Here is an 18,205-nt window from a genome sequence, read left to right as displayed (position 1 = left end):
CTCTCTCTCTCTCTCTCTCTCTCTCTCTCTCTCTCTCTCTCTCTCTCTCTCTCTCTTGCTGTTGCTCTCTTTCTCTCTCTCTCTCTCTCTCTCTTTCTGTAGGATCGCCCATCCTACCACTGCATGTTTTATTCTAATGAAATCTCGGGTTGAGCGGCCCAGAACAAGTTAAACATGAGCAGGACAGAGCTGGATGGAGATGTGTTCATTTTTCATGGTTTGGCTTTTGTTTTATGGATTGCATGCATTCTGTGTGTGTGTGTGTGTGTGTGTCTGTGTGTGTGTGTTCATGTTTGTTGTGCACACATGGAGAATGATCAGTATTTGTATGTGTGCAGGTGGGGGTTTTTATTTTTATACAATGTCCGGAGCTTCCTGCTTCAGTCTCCAGTCTCTGCTTTTAAACGGGATTGTTCTTACCTGGAGCAGAAAGGCAACACTTTCTTTATCTTCATTATAACAGCTGCAGTGCACACTTCTGCAGTGACAAACAGGGTTCTAACATCATTGATGATTTTACTCACATCGACCTATTAATTCAATCGAACATCTTCTTGAGTCTCCCTTTATTCTTCAAAGTGTGATGCATGTTTATTCAGTCAATAAGTTGATCATTATCATTTTAGCATTGTGAACTGTGTATATGGATGTGACTTTAAATTGTCTGCATGCTTTTTGCCCTGAAACACTCACGTGAAATCAGAGGTGAATTGTGTGTGGCCATCTGTTCATTCCTTATCTGGTTCACTCCTGAAAGAAGAAGTGACTCCGTGACTGACAGGTCTGATTCTCTTCCAGGTGTTTCAAGGGCGACTCGACTCCCTCGCTGTAGCAGCCATTAAAGCCCTGACAACAGTGATGCATAAATCACCAGCTGCAAAGGTGAGAGGATCTTATGTACATGCATTCACATACTATGCACTCCGGATTTACTTTGAAATTCTAATGCTCTTTATATTTATGTATATTTGCCTAATCTGGGAAGTCTGATCATTCTCAAAAGAGCTGAAAGTGGAAACGGAAATAAGCTTAAATCGTCCAACCAGATTGGAAAATCTGGGAATGGATTTGTTCATCTCCCCCGAACACACTTGTCATCAAAGTCTGATTTATCCACCACTTTTTCGCGACCTAAGGAGAGCTCATTTATCAGCACTCAAAATATGTTTCTTCTGCTAACCCTACAGGAAGTGTTTAAAGAAAGGATCGGGTACAATCACTTGTACGAAGTGCTCATCTCTCTCGGCCAGCCATCCCGACACCTCCTCAAAGAGCTGATGAACATGGTGAAAGACATTGTGGATGGTTTTATCCTGACTGCTTGAATACTGCTCTCTAATTCACTGTCTTTATCTTTGTGGGTGTGTATTTTTTGTAGGCGGTGGAGGGTGAGCACACCTCTGTAGGGCTCCTGGGCATCAGTAATGTGGAGCCCTTGCTGCTACTGGTCCAGTGGCTCCCAGAGCTGGACTCATCAGAGTCCCAGCTCTTTACAGCCGATTGGCTCCGTCGCCTCAGCTGCCTCAACCGCCAGACCCGTGCAACTTGTGTCAATGCTGCCATGGTCATGCGGGCGCTGGCTGCTCTGGAGTGCCACCAGCAGCTACACCGAGCTTGTGCGGAGAGCCTTTTAGGATTGGTGGGCTCACTTGGTTCCCAATCCCTGAGTGCCAGGGAACTTCTGGGGCTCCTGCGCCTGCTCAGACCTACAGATTCCAGCCAAGCACACCCTTACGTGGGTCCCGCCCTGAAAGCCCTCCTAGCCATGGTACGCAAACAAGGTCTGGAAAGTGCCATGCAGTACTTCGATATGTCACCCAGCATGGCCGGCATCGCAGTTCCGACTGTGCAGCGCTGGCCAGGCTCTGCCTTCAGCTTCCTGGCCTGGTTGTCACTGGATCAGGACCAGTTGGGTCCACCGAGTAAGGACAAGAGGAAACAGCTCTACAGGTGAGGTTAAGACACTCAGCTTCATCATTACTTTTATTTTCACTACCTTCTCCATTCTCTACAAAACAAACCATCATAAAGGTGTGCTCACTTTACTGTGCAAATCCTGTTTTTTCTCATTGAACCGGAGAGCAAAAAAGATTGTATACATGTGAAAAAGTGCTCAATATATGCCCATGTATTTCGTCCCATACAGCTTTTTTACCTCGGGAGGAACTGGGTTTGAGGCCTTCATCAGCTCAATGGGTGTACTGGTGGTGGCTGTTTGCACGAAGAAGGAATATGTCACAGTCATGCTGCCAGACTACTGCTTCTGTGACTCTCTCTGGGTGCGTGGAGTCTTGTTGGCATTCATTTACTGGACAGCTCATGTCACTGAAATGTATCCATAACATATTTTACAGGACATGTAGCGTATTTCCTTTTCCCATTTAAATATAAAGTGACTAGAATGAGTATAATTTAACACTGTAATTATACAAAATGTGTAAAATTCATAATATTTAAGTCTGTCGGCTTCCCGTCTTTAGACGATAAACACCGACGTCTCACAAAAATATTACAGAGAGAAATGGTGAAAAAAATAGAGAGACTTAGAATGGGCTGAATTTCTGTCAACAGCACAGCATCGGTGTGGTGCACGTACCAGGGAAGAGGCCGTTTGGACAGAGTCTGGTCTACATCTATGTGGATGGACAGCAGAAACTATCTGCCCCCCTCAAGTATCCCACCATGACTGAGGTGAGACATGCACATCTGTGTGTGTACAAGTTGCATTGTAACTTGATTTGATCTTTTCTCAATTATGAATGTGCGTAAATTCCTCTGTCAAGGAAATGGGAGGTTTAATGGTTTACAAGATTTTGACCCAAAACACCAAAAAACATGTTTAGTTTTGTTTGTAGAGACCCCATCATGCCTCCTCTCTCCCACCAACAGCCGTTCATCTCCTGTTGTATCGGCTCAGCGGGCCAACGGACCACCACTCCCCCACCCTCTCAGATCCCAGACCCTCCCTTCTCATCAGCCACCACACCCACCACTCGTTCCTCACTGGGTGGCATCCTGTCACCACAGACCTGGGGGGGACTGCTGGGTGGGAAACCAGAGTCTGTGACTAAGCTCATCTCAGCTGGGACCCAGGACAGCGAGTGGGGGAGCCCAACATCCCTACAGGGCCAGCTGGGGAGCGTCATGGTGTTCCACGAACCCCTCCAGCCCAACCACATAAAGGCCATCTGTAGTGCTGGTAAGCAGGAAGTGGTTGTGAGGTCAGAGATGAGGTCACACTGAGGGAATATCATCAGATTTAGTTCCAGTGAACTCACTGGTGAGCTGATTCAAATTAAATCATCAAAGGTCACTCTGACTGCACATTTTTGGCCATAACTCAAGATATAACGTGCCGACTATGATGCAATTGCACACTCATATATAACATCATGAAATCATGATTTTTAAATCCAAATGGTTAGTTTAGACAAAACGTACAGTTTCTATACTGGCTGGTGGAGGCATGCAGCTGCATGCAAAGTTGGCAATTGCAGTTGTTTTCTATTTCTCTACTTCAGGTTCTTGACGCCTTCTCTTTTCTTTGCAGGCCCAAATTGTATATCTCCTTTTAAAGCCCAGGAATCCGAACTTGGTGACCTTTCAACTAAATTGCTGCTGTACTACTCACCCAAGGTCATTTTTTTCTTTGAATGTCAAGCGTGCATATTTGTCTCAAAATGTGGTCTCTATTCAATTTGCTTCAATATTGTACGTTGATGAATGGTTTTATCATCTTAAGATTAACATTTTTTTACCGCAGCCTTTTTGTTAGAGGGGAAATGGGAGCTAAAATTTGGAAATGTAACCAAACTTTTGTCAACAGGCGTGTCGGAACCCCATCTGTCTTGATCTGTCCCCCAATATGCTCCATGGACGTCTGACTGGCAACAAAGTGGTTAACTGGGATATCAAGGTGGGAGGAAGATCCCACTTATGCAGTCACATGATCACTCTGTGCCTATGATGCTCCATTTAAACATGTATATTTTTGGTTTCTGTGTGCTGCTGTTGTTAGGATATGATCAACTGTGTGGGGGGCCTGCCAGTGCTCTTCCCTATCCTGGAGCAGTTGGCTCTAGTCACCCCTGAACAACAGGCCAGTGATCCTGCGACTGGCTCAGACTTCATCACCCCAGATGTGACCACACCAGCTGATGGAGACTGGGTCATTCTCCCATCAAACAGGGCATCAGGTCTGTGCCATCCAAAACTGCAGTTGTCCTGTTTTTCCTGTTGATGTGTGTGTATTAATAAGCAGCATGTCCCCCCACCCCACCGCCATATCAGAAGCACGTCTGGAGAAGAACCTGGTGGCCACCTTCCTGTTGGTGCTGAAACATTTCCTGCAGAGACACCCCATCAACCAAGAGACTCTGCTACACTCTCATGGCGTCGGGACACTAGGAGCCCTGCTACAGAAGGTCTCTGTTTAAGCCAAACTCTGCGCGTGACTCATATTACATAGGTGTCAGGGTGGAGCAAGGGCTTATGGGATAGTATTAATAGAAACAGGCTTAGAAATGACAGTAATAGCATGCAAACATCCACCCTTTCCTCTGTTTATGTCCGGGGAGTACAGATTTTCTTGATGGTATTGATCACTCACAGATTTACTTGAGAACCACAGAAAAAGACAAGGAAGCTCCTCTAAAAACACTAACAATCTCAATTCAGAAATGTTTGTTTTCCCAAGTCTTTATTTATGGGATGCAGTTCAGAGCAAGAAGTTTTTAATTCCGCAGACGTGAAGGAGAGGGTTCTATTAAGGAAGGTTTACATGCATTTTTAGATTAAGTAGAGAAAGAATATCTGGCATCTGGCCATTTCTACCAATTGGAATGCATTCCTCACATTATACTAGTCCATGTGAAAAGGACTTAAACCTCTTGTTTTCACCCTAATCAAGATGGATTAGATTTACTCACAGAATGGAGGAATTAAAAATATCTTACATCAGAATGAGACCTAGATACAGAACTGTGTGGCAACCCCAGCTTTTGTCCCAGTCTGGAGGGTTTTTTTTTTCTTTGTATGTGTGTCTCCTTCACTCAAATGCTCATACGTGTTTCCCATAGTTTCTTAGGGAAAAGGGAGCTGGACAGGGCAATTAAAAAATATCTCTGAATCAGCATTTAGGCTGAATGAAAATAAAGATTAAAGAAGGTGTCTTTGATGTGGAAATAGTTGCTCAAGGCAAGACAACCACACCCTGTAAATGTTCAAATAAACCACGAATGTGTTTTACTTTCTAACTTCTTCCTTATCTGGTTTTTCATGCTCCGTCCTGGAGCACTGAAAAGAATATGAACATGCTTTATTTATTGTCTCTGTTTCATAAAAGGGCACCTTCTCTTTAATCTGTCCTCTCTGTGTTTCATCCCTTTATTTTCCTCAGTAACTTTGCATATAGCTTCACTCATAATGGAAATATATACTAAATGCACTTTTCCTTGAATGCGTCCAGCTGCCGTCAGGTCACGTGGATGTCAGCGTGCTCGTTGCTATGCAGCTGCTGATAGAACAGGTGACCTATGAGAAGAACCAGCCTCTGCTGCAGCAGCTTCACACACATCTACTGTTCAACTTCAACATCTGGAACAAAGGAGACTTCCCTCTTCGCATAGGTACCTCGGTATATTTACGTTTTGTATCCTATTTGTTTTGTTACGAGGCCTGTTTTAAGACTACTTCTGAGTTGTTCTCCTGTGTGTTTATAACGAAGGTCACATCCAGTATATGTCCACCGTCATCAAAGACAACAGGAAGCAGTTCCGGAAAAAATATGGAGTCCAATTCCTATTAGACAACATACGCCTCTATTATGGGTGAGATATTTCCCAAAGACGCTGCTCCCCCCCCCCTTATAGTTTTTCACTTTTTTTTTCTTTTTTTTTCTTTTTTTTACAAAATGTCATGTTCTGCTCCAGTAAGAACAGTACTAAAGAGAGTGACCTGAGTGAAGATGACACCCGCACCATCCGGGCGTCTCTCTGCGGCCTCGTCAAGTACTACATCAGCAAAGGCATGTCACAGGATGAGATGCACAGCATCCTGGGATATATGGCTGCCATTGGGGATGAAGATCAGGTGAGGGAACAGGCTCAGTGTGTAGTGTCCAGAAAATAAGTTTTACTAGGATGAATCACCAAGAGAAAGACAAAAGAAGACACTTCCTGTAGACCATGCAAGAATTTCCCCGTAATGACCCCTAAAATCAGATCCGGGAAGTACCACATTTCCCATGAACAAAAGCTTCTTTCAGCAGCTTAACAAACACAAGTCTGAGGTGTGTCGTGCCAAGATGTAAGAAATTTGGAGTAGGTCATGTTATTATTAGTGTATGCTCAACAGACGACCTTTGAATTGTGAAACTTAAATGCCATCAACTCTTGCCATTTGAGTATTTTATTGTGAAATGCAGTGACCTTTTTTAGCAGAATTTTCTGTTCCCCCATGAGAATTGGTGCCTGCACAGGAAGCTACCAGCTTATTTCCCGCCAGGCAGACTCTCTATCGCTCTTGCAGCATGATTTTTAAAGATTTTCCTCTGTCAGCAGAAAGTTTGGGGCAGTTTTTTCCCCCACAATACTAATCAGTGGAAACTGCCTTAAATGCATGTCTGTCAACGGTGGTGAAGGCCATACACTCACAGGATCCATGTCCTCCACGTCCTCCCTGCCTCTCTCTTAATTTGTCCCATGTTGCTTTTCACTTTGAATGATAATAATCCTCCTACACTGGAGTGCTAAATGTAGATGCTTACATCACCTTTTATCAGCATATGGTCAATATAATCTCATGATCCTCCTCCACCGCTCGGCATCTGCCAGCCCTCTAATACAATTCATCATTCATCAGTCTTAAAATGCTAAGATATATCAAAAAATAACCATTGTCTTAATATTGCAAAACTTACACAAATAAAGTCTTGCAGTGCATTGTGAGTGGAAGTTAAGGCCCATCAAACTCATTTCAACTCTGTGTTTTGAAGCTTTGTGGGCTGTTGGAGTTGTTACTCAGCCTTCTTCAGAACTGTCCAGCCCGGGACCAACTCTTCCTCCTCCTCTATGAACCCGGGGCAGCTGACTCCTGCTACGCTCTCCTGCTCAATAACAAACACTCGGACCGTCTCCGAGAGCTCGTTTTCAAGGTGGGTTACTGCCAATTACACCTCCGAGGCAAATATTACCCAAATATCCCTTACTGAATTTCATAAAATGTTTGTGTATTTGAGTCGAAGTTCTGTGCACCATCATAAAACAGAGCTATCCTCTCCTGTCTGCAGATGTTTGAACGCATGTTGCGCTGCGACCGTGTTTATGAGAAAAACAAGCAGCGTTTGCGTCTGAGGGAAGCAGGTTACAGCGGCCTGTCGCTCCTCTTCTCTGAACTCCAGATCACTCCCACCCTCATTCGCTGTCTCCTCAACCAGGTCCTCCATACAGGTCAGCTTTTTTTAATGTCAAACCCTTTCCACCAGATTATTTGAAAGAAACAAAAAAGGGTTTGTTTGTTTGTTTGTTTATTAGAAGTACAGATATACATAACTAGCAGTATGGCAAATATGGAAGAAACTCCATGTTAAATCTTTCGTTGAAAGTCTCTTTATTAAGCTCTATGACAGTACAAGGGAACTATTTGAAAAGGATTTGGGATGGCATTTGGAGGGAGCTTTACCTTTTTATGATGATGGAAAAAGTAGCAATCAACCCAGAAGTGTGTCCAAAGTCAAAACCATAGCACTCACATATAGAAGCAGGTCATTGAGCCAGTCTGGATTACAAACCATTGCAAAGGTGTAGATGTGTGTGTTATTAACATTTACAGATCAAGTGGTGAACTACAAGGACCTGATGTCACTGGTGCAGCTCACTCACCGAGCCGGACCCAGCGTGCGCCTCATTGTTTGCAAGAGGGTGAGAGAAGGCCTGCACTTAGTCTTGAATTATTAATTCATTTGTATGTGTTTAATAGCTGCAGACACCCGTTGGTATTTTCTGTGTGACCTTCACCAGCAACACTCTTCTGTGTCTTCAGGTGTACCAGCTGCTCCAGTCCCAGCAGGAGGCTGCCGTCCAGATCTCCAGGCAGCAGTGCTGGCAGGACACTCTGATGCGACTCTACCTGCGGGGTGAAGGGTCTTTACCCCAGCGGAGTGCCGACTCTGTCAGCACCTGTAGTCTGGACTTGAGTCGGGCCACTGGCGGTAACACTAACCGCCTGGAGCTGCCGCTGGACAGGAGAATGAGGGCAGGCAGTTCAGGCCGCCTGGACCGGCTGGAAGATGACCGGCTCAGTATAGGCGACACTCGCTCGGTGGACAGCCTGGAAAACGGAGATGTCATCTCGCTGTTGGACACGCCATCTTCCTCTGCCTCCACTGAGCCACAACTCCATGTTAAGCCCTGGGTGGTGGGGAAATCAGGGGGCTTGATGCTGGACCTGTCCCATCTACAGGCCTTTGAGGGTGGAGAGAGCGGCAGTCAAACTCCTGGTAGCATGGCCAGCACACCATCACCTCTGGAGACTTCTAAGCCTTTCCCTGGGGGCACCGGTGACCAAGATGCAACTTCCTCTCTGACTGAAGACAGCTTCCTCTTCAGCGACAATATCTCATTAGGCGAATCCTTCAACAATGCTGAGGTGAGATGTGAGGGTCTGGTGGAAAGTGTCGGACTTGGGGGGTATTCCAGAAATGATTAATAACAAAAAAATGTGGCAGTGTTCTCATCTCTCAGCTGTTTTTGTACTTGTGGTCACAAGAGACAGACAGAGATGTGATTCAGTCAGAGCTGAGGGTGACCTGATGCTAATATTGGAATTTGAGGACAAAAAAATGCATAAAGGCAGCAACTTTAGAATGTTCTTGAGTAACAAATGAGTATCCAATCAGGATTTTGATTCAGGCTGTAATTAAAGCTCTTTGATACATGTTTTGATATGGACTTTGAGTATGAATGAGAAAATTGAGAAGAGAAGCATAGAGAAATTCTGTCTCTGTTGAAGAAAACCTGTGTTGTGTTTGTGTTTAAGTCACCTGTCTCTCTGGAGCTAAAATCCTACTTTTCAGTCATCACTTCTGTGATGGACTTCATAGACTGTTTTCATTTTGCTGAAAGGAGATAATCAAGGTCTCATTGGCTTTATTGTAGAAAAGATATTAAGGTTGTCAACAGGCAGAGCTTCTGACTTTGTGCGTGAAATGTCACTGTCTCCCCGTGAAACCCTGCACGTACTGAGTCATCATTTCATTGGCGGTCACAAGTGCTCGAGACATGATCTGCCCCAATGTCTGTCTCTCTCTCCTCTCTCTCTCTCTCTCTCTCTCTCTCTCTCTCTCTCTCTCTCTCTCTCTCTCTCTCTCTCTCTCTCTCTCCTCTCATCTCTCTCTCTCTCTCTCCTCTCTCTCTCTCTCTCTCTCTCTCTCTCTCTCTCTCTCTCTCTCTCTCTCTCTCTCTCTCTCTCTCTCTCTCTCTCTCTCCTCTCTCTCTCTCTCTCTCTCTCACACACACGGCAGGAGGCTGTCAGTTAAAGCTCTGAATGTGTCTTTCAGTACCCAGCAGTTTAAATATAGCTAAAAATAACTCACTGGAGATAACTTATGATTGCTAATGATATTATTGTCAACTTCTTATGAATATCCTATTTCCTGAAGTTATTTCGTGTGGTGCCAGTGAAGGTTCTTTACATCTATTTTCATCATAAGCTTGTATTATTGTTTCTGTTTTGGTCTGGTGTCCCCCCCTAGCGGTCTGAGGAGGAACTGTGCAACATGCTCCTGGAGATAGTGCTTTGTGTGATGTGGCGTGGCGTGGAAGGCTCAGATGATGCAGCATGGTTGGAGCGTGGACAGGTCTTCTCAGCTCTAACCAAACTGGGAACTGCCAATGAGCTGCTGCTTCCTGTCGACCAAATCAAACTCAGGTCAGCCCTCAATTCGACAGCTGGCAGCACTGTGCTGGTATGAAACGGGCTTATAACAGTCTCCTCTTCCTCTGTACGCTCTCCTCCAGTCTTATGGAGCGTATGCTGGAGTGGGCGGTGAGTGATAACCGTGAGGCATCTGCTGCCACGTTGCCACAACACACAGAGAACGCGGTCCGCTTGCTTCACATGGTACAAGATTTCCTGCAAGCGGAGGGCCTTGTCAATCCTGCCCTGTGGACAGAAAAGGTTCTGGAAGAGACTGTGACGCTGATGGACAGCCTGATGGTGTGGTACTCTGCCGGCACTCAGTGGTTCCAGCTCTCCCAAGTTGGACTGAGACTGCTGCTGGGCTTCATGGCTCAAGAGGACCCTGAGGTGAGCCTTCTTAATTATGCAGTTCTAAATTTTAGTTTTTGTAGTGTGCTATCCTGTGTATTCATCACTGACCTCTGCCCTCCTTCTGCTGTCTCAGGTGTGTGCCATGGCCACTGCTAAGCTCAACGGCATTCTGCAGACAAAGGAAGTGTCCAGCCAGGACGAGGCCTGCTACTTGCTCGGAAAGGTTGAGGGCATCCTGCGCCGCTCTGTCCAGGAGCAGACAGAGGAAACCTACTCTTTCCTGGTCCCTCTGCTGCGAACGCTGCTCTCAAAAGTTCATCGGCTCCTCTACATGGAGCTGCACCTCCCACAGCTCCCCGACACCAATGGCAGCCCGTCCTTCTTCGAGGACTTTCAGCTATACTGCAACTCACCTGAGTGGCGAGTCTACCTCGACAAATATGTAGGGGATTTACTATGAATGCTGTTTTTGTTTGGGATGATATCAGATTATTATTGATTATTATTCTCAATGATTTGCAGATTATTCCATATATGAAGCAATATGAAATAGAGATGTTCAGCCAAGGTCATGAGACCATGGCGCTGTACTGGAAGGAGTGCTATGAGGCCTTCATGGTCAGTCTGCACAAGAGAGAGCGAGAAAGGGGCGAGAGTAAGATCCGCTTCCAGGTTAGTCGGGCTCCTCTTTCCTTACTAGAGACCCTACATACAGCTACTCTCCCATGAACTCACGTTGCCTCTTCCTCTTCTTTTCAGGAGCAATTTGTTGAGCCCTTTTCTCGACGAGGCCGTCAGGAGAACCTGCGCTATAACAGCATGTTGAAGCAACAGCACAGCCAGAACAGTGCCACCCTCAGGTTGTGGAAAGCAGCACGGAGGGGTCTCGTGTGTGAGAGGGGACCCTGGGCTGAAAGGTACTGACATTAACTCACTGGGCTAACAAGATGTCAGATGTGTTCAGGATATTTAAACATTACATGTGTGTTTTGTAATCAATTGTAACAGACAGCAGGATGAGATGCACTGGAGGGTTTCCAGCGCTGAGAACTTTTCCCGCATGAGGCTGAAGCTGGTCCGTAATTACAACTTCGACCCTCACAAAGAGGCCAGCGCTCTCCGAGACAACCTTGGTAAGACATGACTGCATTATGGGGGCTTCTGAAGTTCCTTGTGGGTTTGCTGAAAAATTCAGAAAGTTCTTGGTTGAAGTTTAGACAAACAATCCAGGACATTATCATCATATCTTTGAAAATGTATGTTTACAAAATATGCACAAGAATACTTGCTCTTGTAGAAGTTGAAGTGAATGAAATATATGTCATCTGTCATGAGTACTTATCCAGCCTGCCCTTGATAAACAGATTAAAAAGGACTGACCTTGAAAATCCCCTTCAAGCTGAACTTATGTCCCACCCTTGCATCTGCTTTATGAGGATGATGACGATCCACTTTACTTGTTTTTCCTCCCTCTATTCCATTTCAAAATGAAATTTGAAACAAGTTACTGAGCTTGCAAAACATGCCGGCATGTGGTCTTTTTGGTGGTTGAAATAATTATCCAGCAAATGCCAGAAAACAAAGGAATCTAAATATATGTTCCTTTGCTGCCTGGTGTCATCAGAAGTGAAACAAAAGCTCGGAGTAGCTTGTCAACATTTGATCCCTGAGTGGTCTGAGTGAGCTAAATCACAGCAATCAGTTTTCCTTTTTTCTAAAGTAAAACCCCTAAACTTACAAAGGAAATTGTTTTGCTCTTGTCAGGTAAGGTTTTGTTGTCTGCCCGCTCTTGACAAGCATGTTAGGAAGCCCTTTTTAGTCTCGCTGGTTGATATTAACCACTTTCCTGCATCTGGTTGCCACCTCTTAATTTTTAATCTCTTGTCTCTCGGGTTTTGCTCAGGTGTGCATCAGCAACGTGTAAACCCAGAGTCTCTGCTGCTGGAGGCTGTGAAGCAGGTCAAAGTCAGCGACCTGGAGGATGATATACTGGATCTGCCTGAGGACGACCCTACTGCTGCTAGCAACCAGTCAGTCGTCAAATATGGAAAAAGTTAACTCTTGGTGATCAGTTTAGTGGTTAAAACTGACCTCCCAACCACTGTCCTGCAGGGTTGAAGTAGAGGAGGCGGGGCAGAAGGAGAAACTGGTGCTGTGGGAGGACTGTGAGCTGGTTACAGTGGTGGATGTGGTGCCTGGCCGCCTTGAACTCACCACTCAGCACATCTATTTCTATGACAGCAGTCAGGAGAAAGAGGAAGGTGAGAATGCTGTAGAAGTAAAAATATGTGTGGAGACATCATAGCGATTGCTTTGCACATACCATGTCATCTTTTTTCCTGAAGGAGTGGGCCACGACTTTAAATGGCCCCTGTCTCAGATCCGAGAGGTCCACCTAAGACGATACAACCTGCGACGCTCAGCTCTGGAGATCTTCCTCATTGACCAAACCAACTACTTTCTCAACTTCAAGAAAGAGGTGATGAGCTGCAGGCTTACTGTCATTAATATTTGTGCTGTGGAATGAAGAGGAGTCACTTAATCTCTGCCGTTTTCAGGCTCGAAACAAAGTCTATAGCCGCATGTTGCTGCTGCGTTCCCTCAGCCTGTATGGAACCCGTTCACCCCAGGAGCTCCTCAAGGCCTCCGGGCTCACGCAGGTCAGGAACTGATGACACGGGACTCATCAAACAACATAAACACAATATGATCAAATGTTTGCTTCCATTGGTGAGGAGTCAATTTTAAATGTTTCATCTGGCTTAAGTCTCATCTTCAGGGGCAGAGTGTTACGTTCTGTTTAAAACACAATTCTTCCTTTATCAACAGAAATGGGTGAATCGAGAGATTTCAAACTTTGACTACTTGATGCAACTCAACACCATCGCAGGCAGGACATACAACAACCTGGCTCAGTACCCAGTGGTACGTCCCCACACTGCACCGACCTGCAGTATAAACTACTGCAAGCATCCACCCTAGTATTTATATTTTATTTAATGTGTCACCAGTTTCCCTGGATTCTGGCTGACTACACCTCTGAGGAGTTGGACCTGTCTGATCCTCAAGTATTCAGGGACTTGTCAAAGCCGGTGGCTGTTCTTAACAACCGCAATGCCAAGGCTGTTAAAGAGAAGTAGGTTTCATCTCCATACCTCAGTGAATAATTCAAAAAAAGTTCAAATTTTGTCATGAGTAAACCTTATAGGACAGACAATCAGAAGCTACAGTCTTCCTTTATACTTCTGAATGTTCCCATCAGGTACGAAAGCTTCGAGGACCCAACAGGGACCATCGACAGGTTCCATTATGGCACCCATTACTCAAACGCTGCCGGTGTGATGCACTACCTGATCAGAGTGGAGCCTTTCACCTCGCTGCACATCCAGCTGCAGAGTGGACGGTAAGAATTCTTTTCTACTCGGTTTACTTCTGGCTGTGCCATCCTGACTTTTGTTTCCCTCCCCTCAGTTTATCCTCTTCATGGTTTATTAATTGAAGCCTTCGAAGTCATACATGGGATTTCTCTGTTCGTCCTCAGGTTTGACTGCGCCGACCGCCAGTTCCACTCCATCCCAGCCACGTGGCAGACCCTCATGGACAACCCCAATGACGTCAAGGAACTCATCCCCGAGTTCTTCTACTTCCCTGAATTCCTTGAGAACCAAAATGGTGAGGGTTTGACGATGTCATTTTTATTTTGGCCCTCAAGAAGATTGCACAAACACAAGATACATTACAAATAACCAAAAGGAAATATCAGAGTGAAAAGAGTAATAATGTATGAATTTATTACAAAAGGTTGAAAAAGTTTATTAAAATGTAATGTACATTGGACATGAAGGGGAAAAAAAATCTATATTTTTCTGCCCCTCTTTCTCGCTCTTGATCCTTTTATTCTCACTGTTGTCCAGGCTTTGATCTGGGTCGCCTGCAGATCTCCAAAGAAAGGGTAAATGATGTCATTCTGCCCAAATGGGCCAAGTCCCCCGAGGACTTCATCTACAAGCACCGAAAAGCCCTGGTGAGGTTCCCTTCTCGTCCTACGATCTGGTTCTTTAGGCATGAATGATCAATCTACTCAAATAACACTGATCACTGAAAATTATTGAAATCCGCTGTACACAAGGTTACCTTCCCTTCACATTCACAACCTGTGACAGCAGTCCTTGTCGTGTTACATCCGTGCGTGTTTTGTGACACGTCTGCTTGATTGTAACAGGAGTCGGAGTACGTGTCAGCCCACCTTCATGAGTGGATTGATCTGATCTTTGGTTACAAGCAGAAGGGCCCTGCAGCGGTGGAGGCTCTCAACGTCTTCTACTACTGCACATACGAGGGTAAAACATCTTGAATCAGTGTCATTCTTCCCCTCCACCTTCCATGATGTCCTTTTCTATGCAGGGCTGAATCTGTGTTGCCTCGTTATTCCTGGAACAGCAGAGGGCATAAATAGACAATAAAATCCACTTTTTCCCAAGCATTCTTCCATACATTCACCTACCGTTTAAGTTATTCTGAATCTCAGATTCATAATGTGCTGTGTTGTTTTATGCTGTATTTTTAGTCTTCTGTGGCATCTTTATCTAACTGCTGCAGGGCAATAGGCGCATATTACAATTACTTAGATCCATGCACTGTTCCTGGAGCAACTGAGCAATAAGAAACAAAAAGTGTAGCAGTAAACTCATGAAATCGTTGCTGAAATATCTTTGCACGTGTATTTGTAGTATTTTGAAGTCTGGCTCTGTGTTGCAGGGGCGGTGGACCTTGATGCCATCACTGATGAAAAAGAGCGCAAAGCCCTGGAAGGTATGATCAGCAACTTTGGACAGACACCCTGCCAGCTGCTAAAGGTACACATGAGTGAATGAAAAGAACAGAATCTACTGGGTGGTAAAGTTTTTGTGTCTGACACTGAAGTTGACATGTGGTTGATGTAGGAGCCCCATCCAGTGCGTCTGTCCCAGGAGGAGGTGGAGAAGAGGAAGGCTCAGCTGGACTCGTGTCCTTTCAGCATGTTTGAACACCTCAGCGACCTCAAGTCCTTCTTTGTCGAGGTCCCATCTCTCCTCTACACTCACAGGCAGCAGTGCAAATATCTTACCAGTCAGGAATCACTTCATAGCAATATCTTTCTCTTCAACCTCAATGCTGCAGGGCATCAGTGACAGTGTGCCGCTGGTTAAAGCTGTTGTACCCAAGAACCAGTCCCACTCCTTCATCACCCAGGGGAGCCCAGACACCATGGTACAGCACCTGTAGTTCTGAAGAATTCAAGTCGTAATGCTGCAGGTTTTTCAGATTAAGAGGGAAAAGCAACAAGCGACGACTGAATAGAAGATAAACGGTGATGTCTCCCTGGTGTTTAGGTGACGGTGAGTCAGAACTGCCTGGTTGGGACCCATGGGTGGCTTCCGTACAACAAGAACATCTCCAACTACTTCACCTTCATTAAGGACCCCACAGTTTCCACCGCCAAGTGAGGATGTATCACATGTTAAAATACAGTGCATTTACAGACCTTTTGACATTTTATGCTACTGGCTGGTTTCATCAAGAGCGCGTCCTGAGAAATCCTCCTGAGCTCCTTGACTGGACGTTCAAGACAAAACTCCCTTCATCTTTTCCTCTCCTCGTGTCCAGGACCCATCGTTTCCTGTCAGGACCCTTTGCTCCTGGCGTGGAGGTAACAGCTGGGCTCTTTGTGGTCTCTCACGATGGCAAGTTGCTGTTCAGTGGTGGTCACTGGGACAACAGTCTCCGGGTCACCTCCCTAGTCAAGGGCAAGACGGTTGGCCAGCACATCCGCCACATGGGTAAAACACACACAAAGACTTAGCCCTTTCTCTCACCGTGTGTGTGTGTGTATATGTGTGTGTGTGCGTGTGTGTGTATTAACTGACCAGTGCGTGTGTTCGCCTCCTGCAGACATTGTGACCTGCTTGTCAACAGACCACTGTGGAATCCACCTGATCTCCGGCTCCAGAGACACAACCTGCATGGTGTGGCAGGTTCTGCAGCAGGTTAGGAGAACCGTGGCTCACTTTTTGTGTTCCATTTTCATTTTTTGTGTATGTGCCTGATCAGTTCTGTTCCGTCTCTTGCAGGGTGGAGCTCCTGTGGGTCTTTGTCCCAAACCAGTTCAGGTTTTGTATGGACACACAGATGAAGTGCTGAGTGTCAGTATCAGCACTGAGCTGGACATGGCTGTGTCTGGATCCCGGGTACGAACATGCAACACACACCAACCTGACTGCTCCTGGACTGGTCACCCCTGATCCTGAATCTTTTGTGTCTCGTCTCACCCTACACCCATTTAAGGTGACGTAGGCTTCATGTCTGTTCTTCTTTCTCAGGATGGGACGGTGATCATCCACACGGTCCGGCGGGGTCAGTACATGCGTTGTTTACGGCCACCATGCGACAGCTCGCTGCCACTGTCCATCCTCCACCTGGCTGTGTCCTGGGAGGGTCACCTGCTGGTTCACACCTGCCTGGAGGGCAAGGCAACACTAAAGGTGCATTTACAATATTTTTATTGTGTTGTTTATGTGTGTCCTCAAACCTGATGGGTATATGGTGAACTTCTGCAGACATCTCTGCATATTGTCCGTGAAGTGGAGGAAGATGATTTGGTTTATGACACCATAGTTTTGTCCCCAGGATAAAAACGCCCTCCACCTTTACTCTGTGAATGGGAAGCACCTTTGCAGCGAGCCTCTGAAGGAGCAGATGACTGACATGTGTGTGTCAGGAGAGTTTGTGGTCATTGGCAGCGAGCAGGGATACCTCTCCATTCGAGACCTCTATAGGTAAACCTCCAGGTTGCTGCCGCATTCTCCACATTGTCTAAGTTTTGATGACCTAACCCGAACAGTCTCCTCTGTCTAGTCTGTCTCTGTGTGCGGAGCCCATGGCCATGCGTGTGCCGGTGCGCTGCGTCTCAGTCACGAAGGAGCAGAGCCACGTTCTGGTTGGCTTGGAGGACGGCAAGCTGATCATCGTGGGTGTGGGCAAACCCGCGGAGGTAAAGAACTCGCTGAGGAACTACATCGCTCAGAGTTTGGAGGGATCGCCGCTCATGGCCTCCCCCCTGCTGGCGCCGCTTCGAGCTCGCTCTCCAACACGCCTGCTGCACCAGCGCGACCAGCTGCTGTTCAGCCACACATCCAACTCCCAGAAACCCTAGCAGCCCAGTCACTTCCTGTTACTGTAGACCTTGAGATGCTGTAGCTACACACACACACACACACACACACACACACACACACGTCAACATATTTAGATGTAAAATCCTAACATGCACCACCTGTCACCTCTCCTTCTCAGGGATGGTTGTCACCCACACTCACACTCCTGGCTTCACTCCCTTAGTAGACACACTCCTCCAGCACACAGCTGCTAACACGGAGTTCACTAGAACCACAACTGTGAAACAAACTTGTAGTGCTTACCTCATTGTGTTTGCTCAAATAATTTTGGCATCTGTGCAATATTTGACTGGATGTGGCTACTGACCTGGGATCAGCGCCATCCTGTGCTGTTTACCTGAAGTGTCATTATGTTACATGTTGGAGTATATGCTGTGAAACAAATACTAATTAATGCTTCTGCAAGCCATATTAACAGAGTAGCTACAATGCACACTAGTAATCGCACACCAAGATAGTTTAATGTCCAAGTAGGAGGTTGATCCAGCGCCCCCCACCCCCGTATAATTTGACCTGCATCATCTGCTTTTCATCTTTTTCTTTAAAAGTGAATCAAACTTTAATTTTTATTACCTCACCAGCAATCAAGCACCAATGAACTAATCAATCACTCATGAATCACACCCTCCCCTTCTCCTTTTGTTCATGCTTTTCGACCCCCACTCTCCCCACTCCCTCCTCTTCCTCCTCCTCCTCCTCCTCCTCCTCTTCCTCCACTCTTC

The 18,205-nt window shown here is 46.0% G+C and overlaps 1 protein-coding gene across 5 annotated transcripts in view; it reads left to right on the top strand.

Annotated features, from left to right (window-relative positions):
* nbeal1 (neurobeachin-like 1) overlaps nucleotides 1-18,205 on the top strand; it is a 37,576-nt gene that overhangs the window by 15,442 nt on the left and 3,929 nt on the right. For 3 of the 5 annotated variants that reach the window (XM_086199124.1, XM_086199134.1, XM_086199115.1), the window contains exons 12-54: nucleotides 799-882; nucleotides 1,188-1,286; nucleotides 1,379-1,950; nucleotides 2,147-2,279; nucleotides 2,572-2,691; nucleotides 2,890-3,199; nucleotides 3,551-3,636; nucleotides 3,827-3,916; nucleotides 4,019-4,196; nucleotides 4,291-4,424; nucleotides 5,468-5,627; nucleotides 5,726-5,828; nucleotides 5,931-6,090; nucleotides 6,995-7,153; nucleotides 7,289-7,448; nucleotides 7,831-7,919; nucleotides 8,041-8,646; nucleotides 9,752-9,927; nucleotides 10,017-10,305; nucleotides 10,403-10,711; nucleotides 10,792-10,941; nucleotides 11,029-11,186; nucleotides 11,278-11,402; nucleotides 12,173-12,299; nucleotides 12,382-12,530; nucleotides 12,615-12,748; nucleotides 12,828-12,929; nucleotides 13,099-13,194; nucleotides 13,281-13,405; nucleotides 13,532-13,672; nucleotides 13,811-13,941; nucleotides 14,184-14,293; nucleotides 14,492-14,609; nucleotides 15,028-15,125; nucleotides 15,213-15,329; nucleotides 15,430-15,519; nucleotides 15,642-15,751; nucleotides 15,916-16,088; nucleotides 16,201-16,295; nucleotides 16,380-16,496; nucleotides 16,629-16,790; nucleotides 16,936-17,084; nucleotides 17,164-18,203. In XM_086199124.1, coding sequence (XP_086055250.1) covers nucleotides 799-882; nucleotides 1,188-1,286; nucleotides 1,379-1,950; nucleotides 2,147-2,279; nucleotides 2,572-2,691; nucleotides 2,890-3,199; nucleotides 3,551-3,636; nucleotides 3,827-3,916; nucleotides 4,019-4,196; nucleotides 4,291-4,424; nucleotides 5,468-5,627; nucleotides 5,726-5,828; nucleotides 5,931-6,090; nucleotides 6,995-7,153; nucleotides 7,289-7,448; nucleotides 7,831-7,919; nucleotides 8,041-8,646; nucleotides 9,752-9,927; nucleotides 10,017-10,305; nucleotides 10,403-10,711; nucleotides 10,792-10,941; nucleotides 11,029-11,186; nucleotides 11,278-11,402; nucleotides 12,173-12,299; nucleotides 12,382-12,530; nucleotides 12,615-12,748; nucleotides 12,828-12,929; nucleotides 13,099-13,194; nucleotides 13,281-13,405; nucleotides 13,532-13,672; nucleotides 13,811-13,941; nucleotides 14,184-14,293; nucleotides 14,492-14,609; nucleotides 15,028-15,125; nucleotides 15,213-15,329; nucleotides 15,430-15,519; nucleotides 15,642-15,751; nucleotides 15,916-16,088; nucleotides 16,201-16,295; nucleotides 16,380-16,496; nucleotides 16,629-16,790; nucleotides 16,936-17,084; nucleotides 17,164-17,461 — 7,092 coding nt within the window. In that variant the 3' untranslated portion in view covers nucleotides 17,462-18,203. Of the gene's footprint in view, nucleotides 1-798; nucleotides 883-1,187; nucleotides 1,287-1,378; nucleotides 1,951-2,146; nucleotides 2,280-2,571; nucleotides 2,692-2,889; nucleotides 3,200-3,550; nucleotides 3,637-3,826; nucleotides 3,917-4,018; nucleotides 4,197-4,290; nucleotides 4,425-5,467; nucleotides 5,628-5,725; nucleotides 5,829-5,930; nucleotides 6,091-6,994; nucleotides 7,154-7,288; nucleotides 7,449-7,830; nucleotides 7,920-8,040; nucleotides 8,647-9,751; nucleotides 9,928-10,016; nucleotides 10,306-10,402; nucleotides 10,712-10,791; nucleotides 10,942-11,028; nucleotides 11,187-11,277; nucleotides 11,403-12,172; nucleotides 12,300-12,381; nucleotides 12,531-12,614; nucleotides 12,749-12,827; nucleotides 12,930-13,098; nucleotides 13,195-13,280; nucleotides 13,406-13,531; nucleotides 13,673-13,810; nucleotides 13,942-14,183; nucleotides 14,294-14,491; nucleotides 14,610-15,027; nucleotides 15,126-15,212; nucleotides 15,330-15,429; nucleotides 15,520-15,641; nucleotides 15,752-15,915; nucleotides 16,089-16,200; nucleotides 16,296-16,379; nucleotides 16,497-16,628; nucleotides 16,791-16,935; nucleotides 17,085-17,163; nucleotides 18,204-18,205 lie in introns of those variants that run through there. The other 2 variants (XM_086199144.1, XM_086199153.1) reach the window with 1 other exon arrangement.

This window comes from Aulostomus chinensis, chromosome 1 (genome assembly GCF_037954235.1).
Source record: "Aulostomus chinensis isolate RoL2024-O1b breed Wild chromosome 1, RoL_Achi_v1.0, whole genome shotgun sequence".
Classification (NCBI taxonomy): Eukaryota; Metazoa; Chordata; class Actinopteri; order Syngnathiformes; family Aulostomidae; genus Aulostomus; species Aulostomus chinensis.
This window is presented reverse-complemented; position numbering and strand designations above follow the sequence as displayed.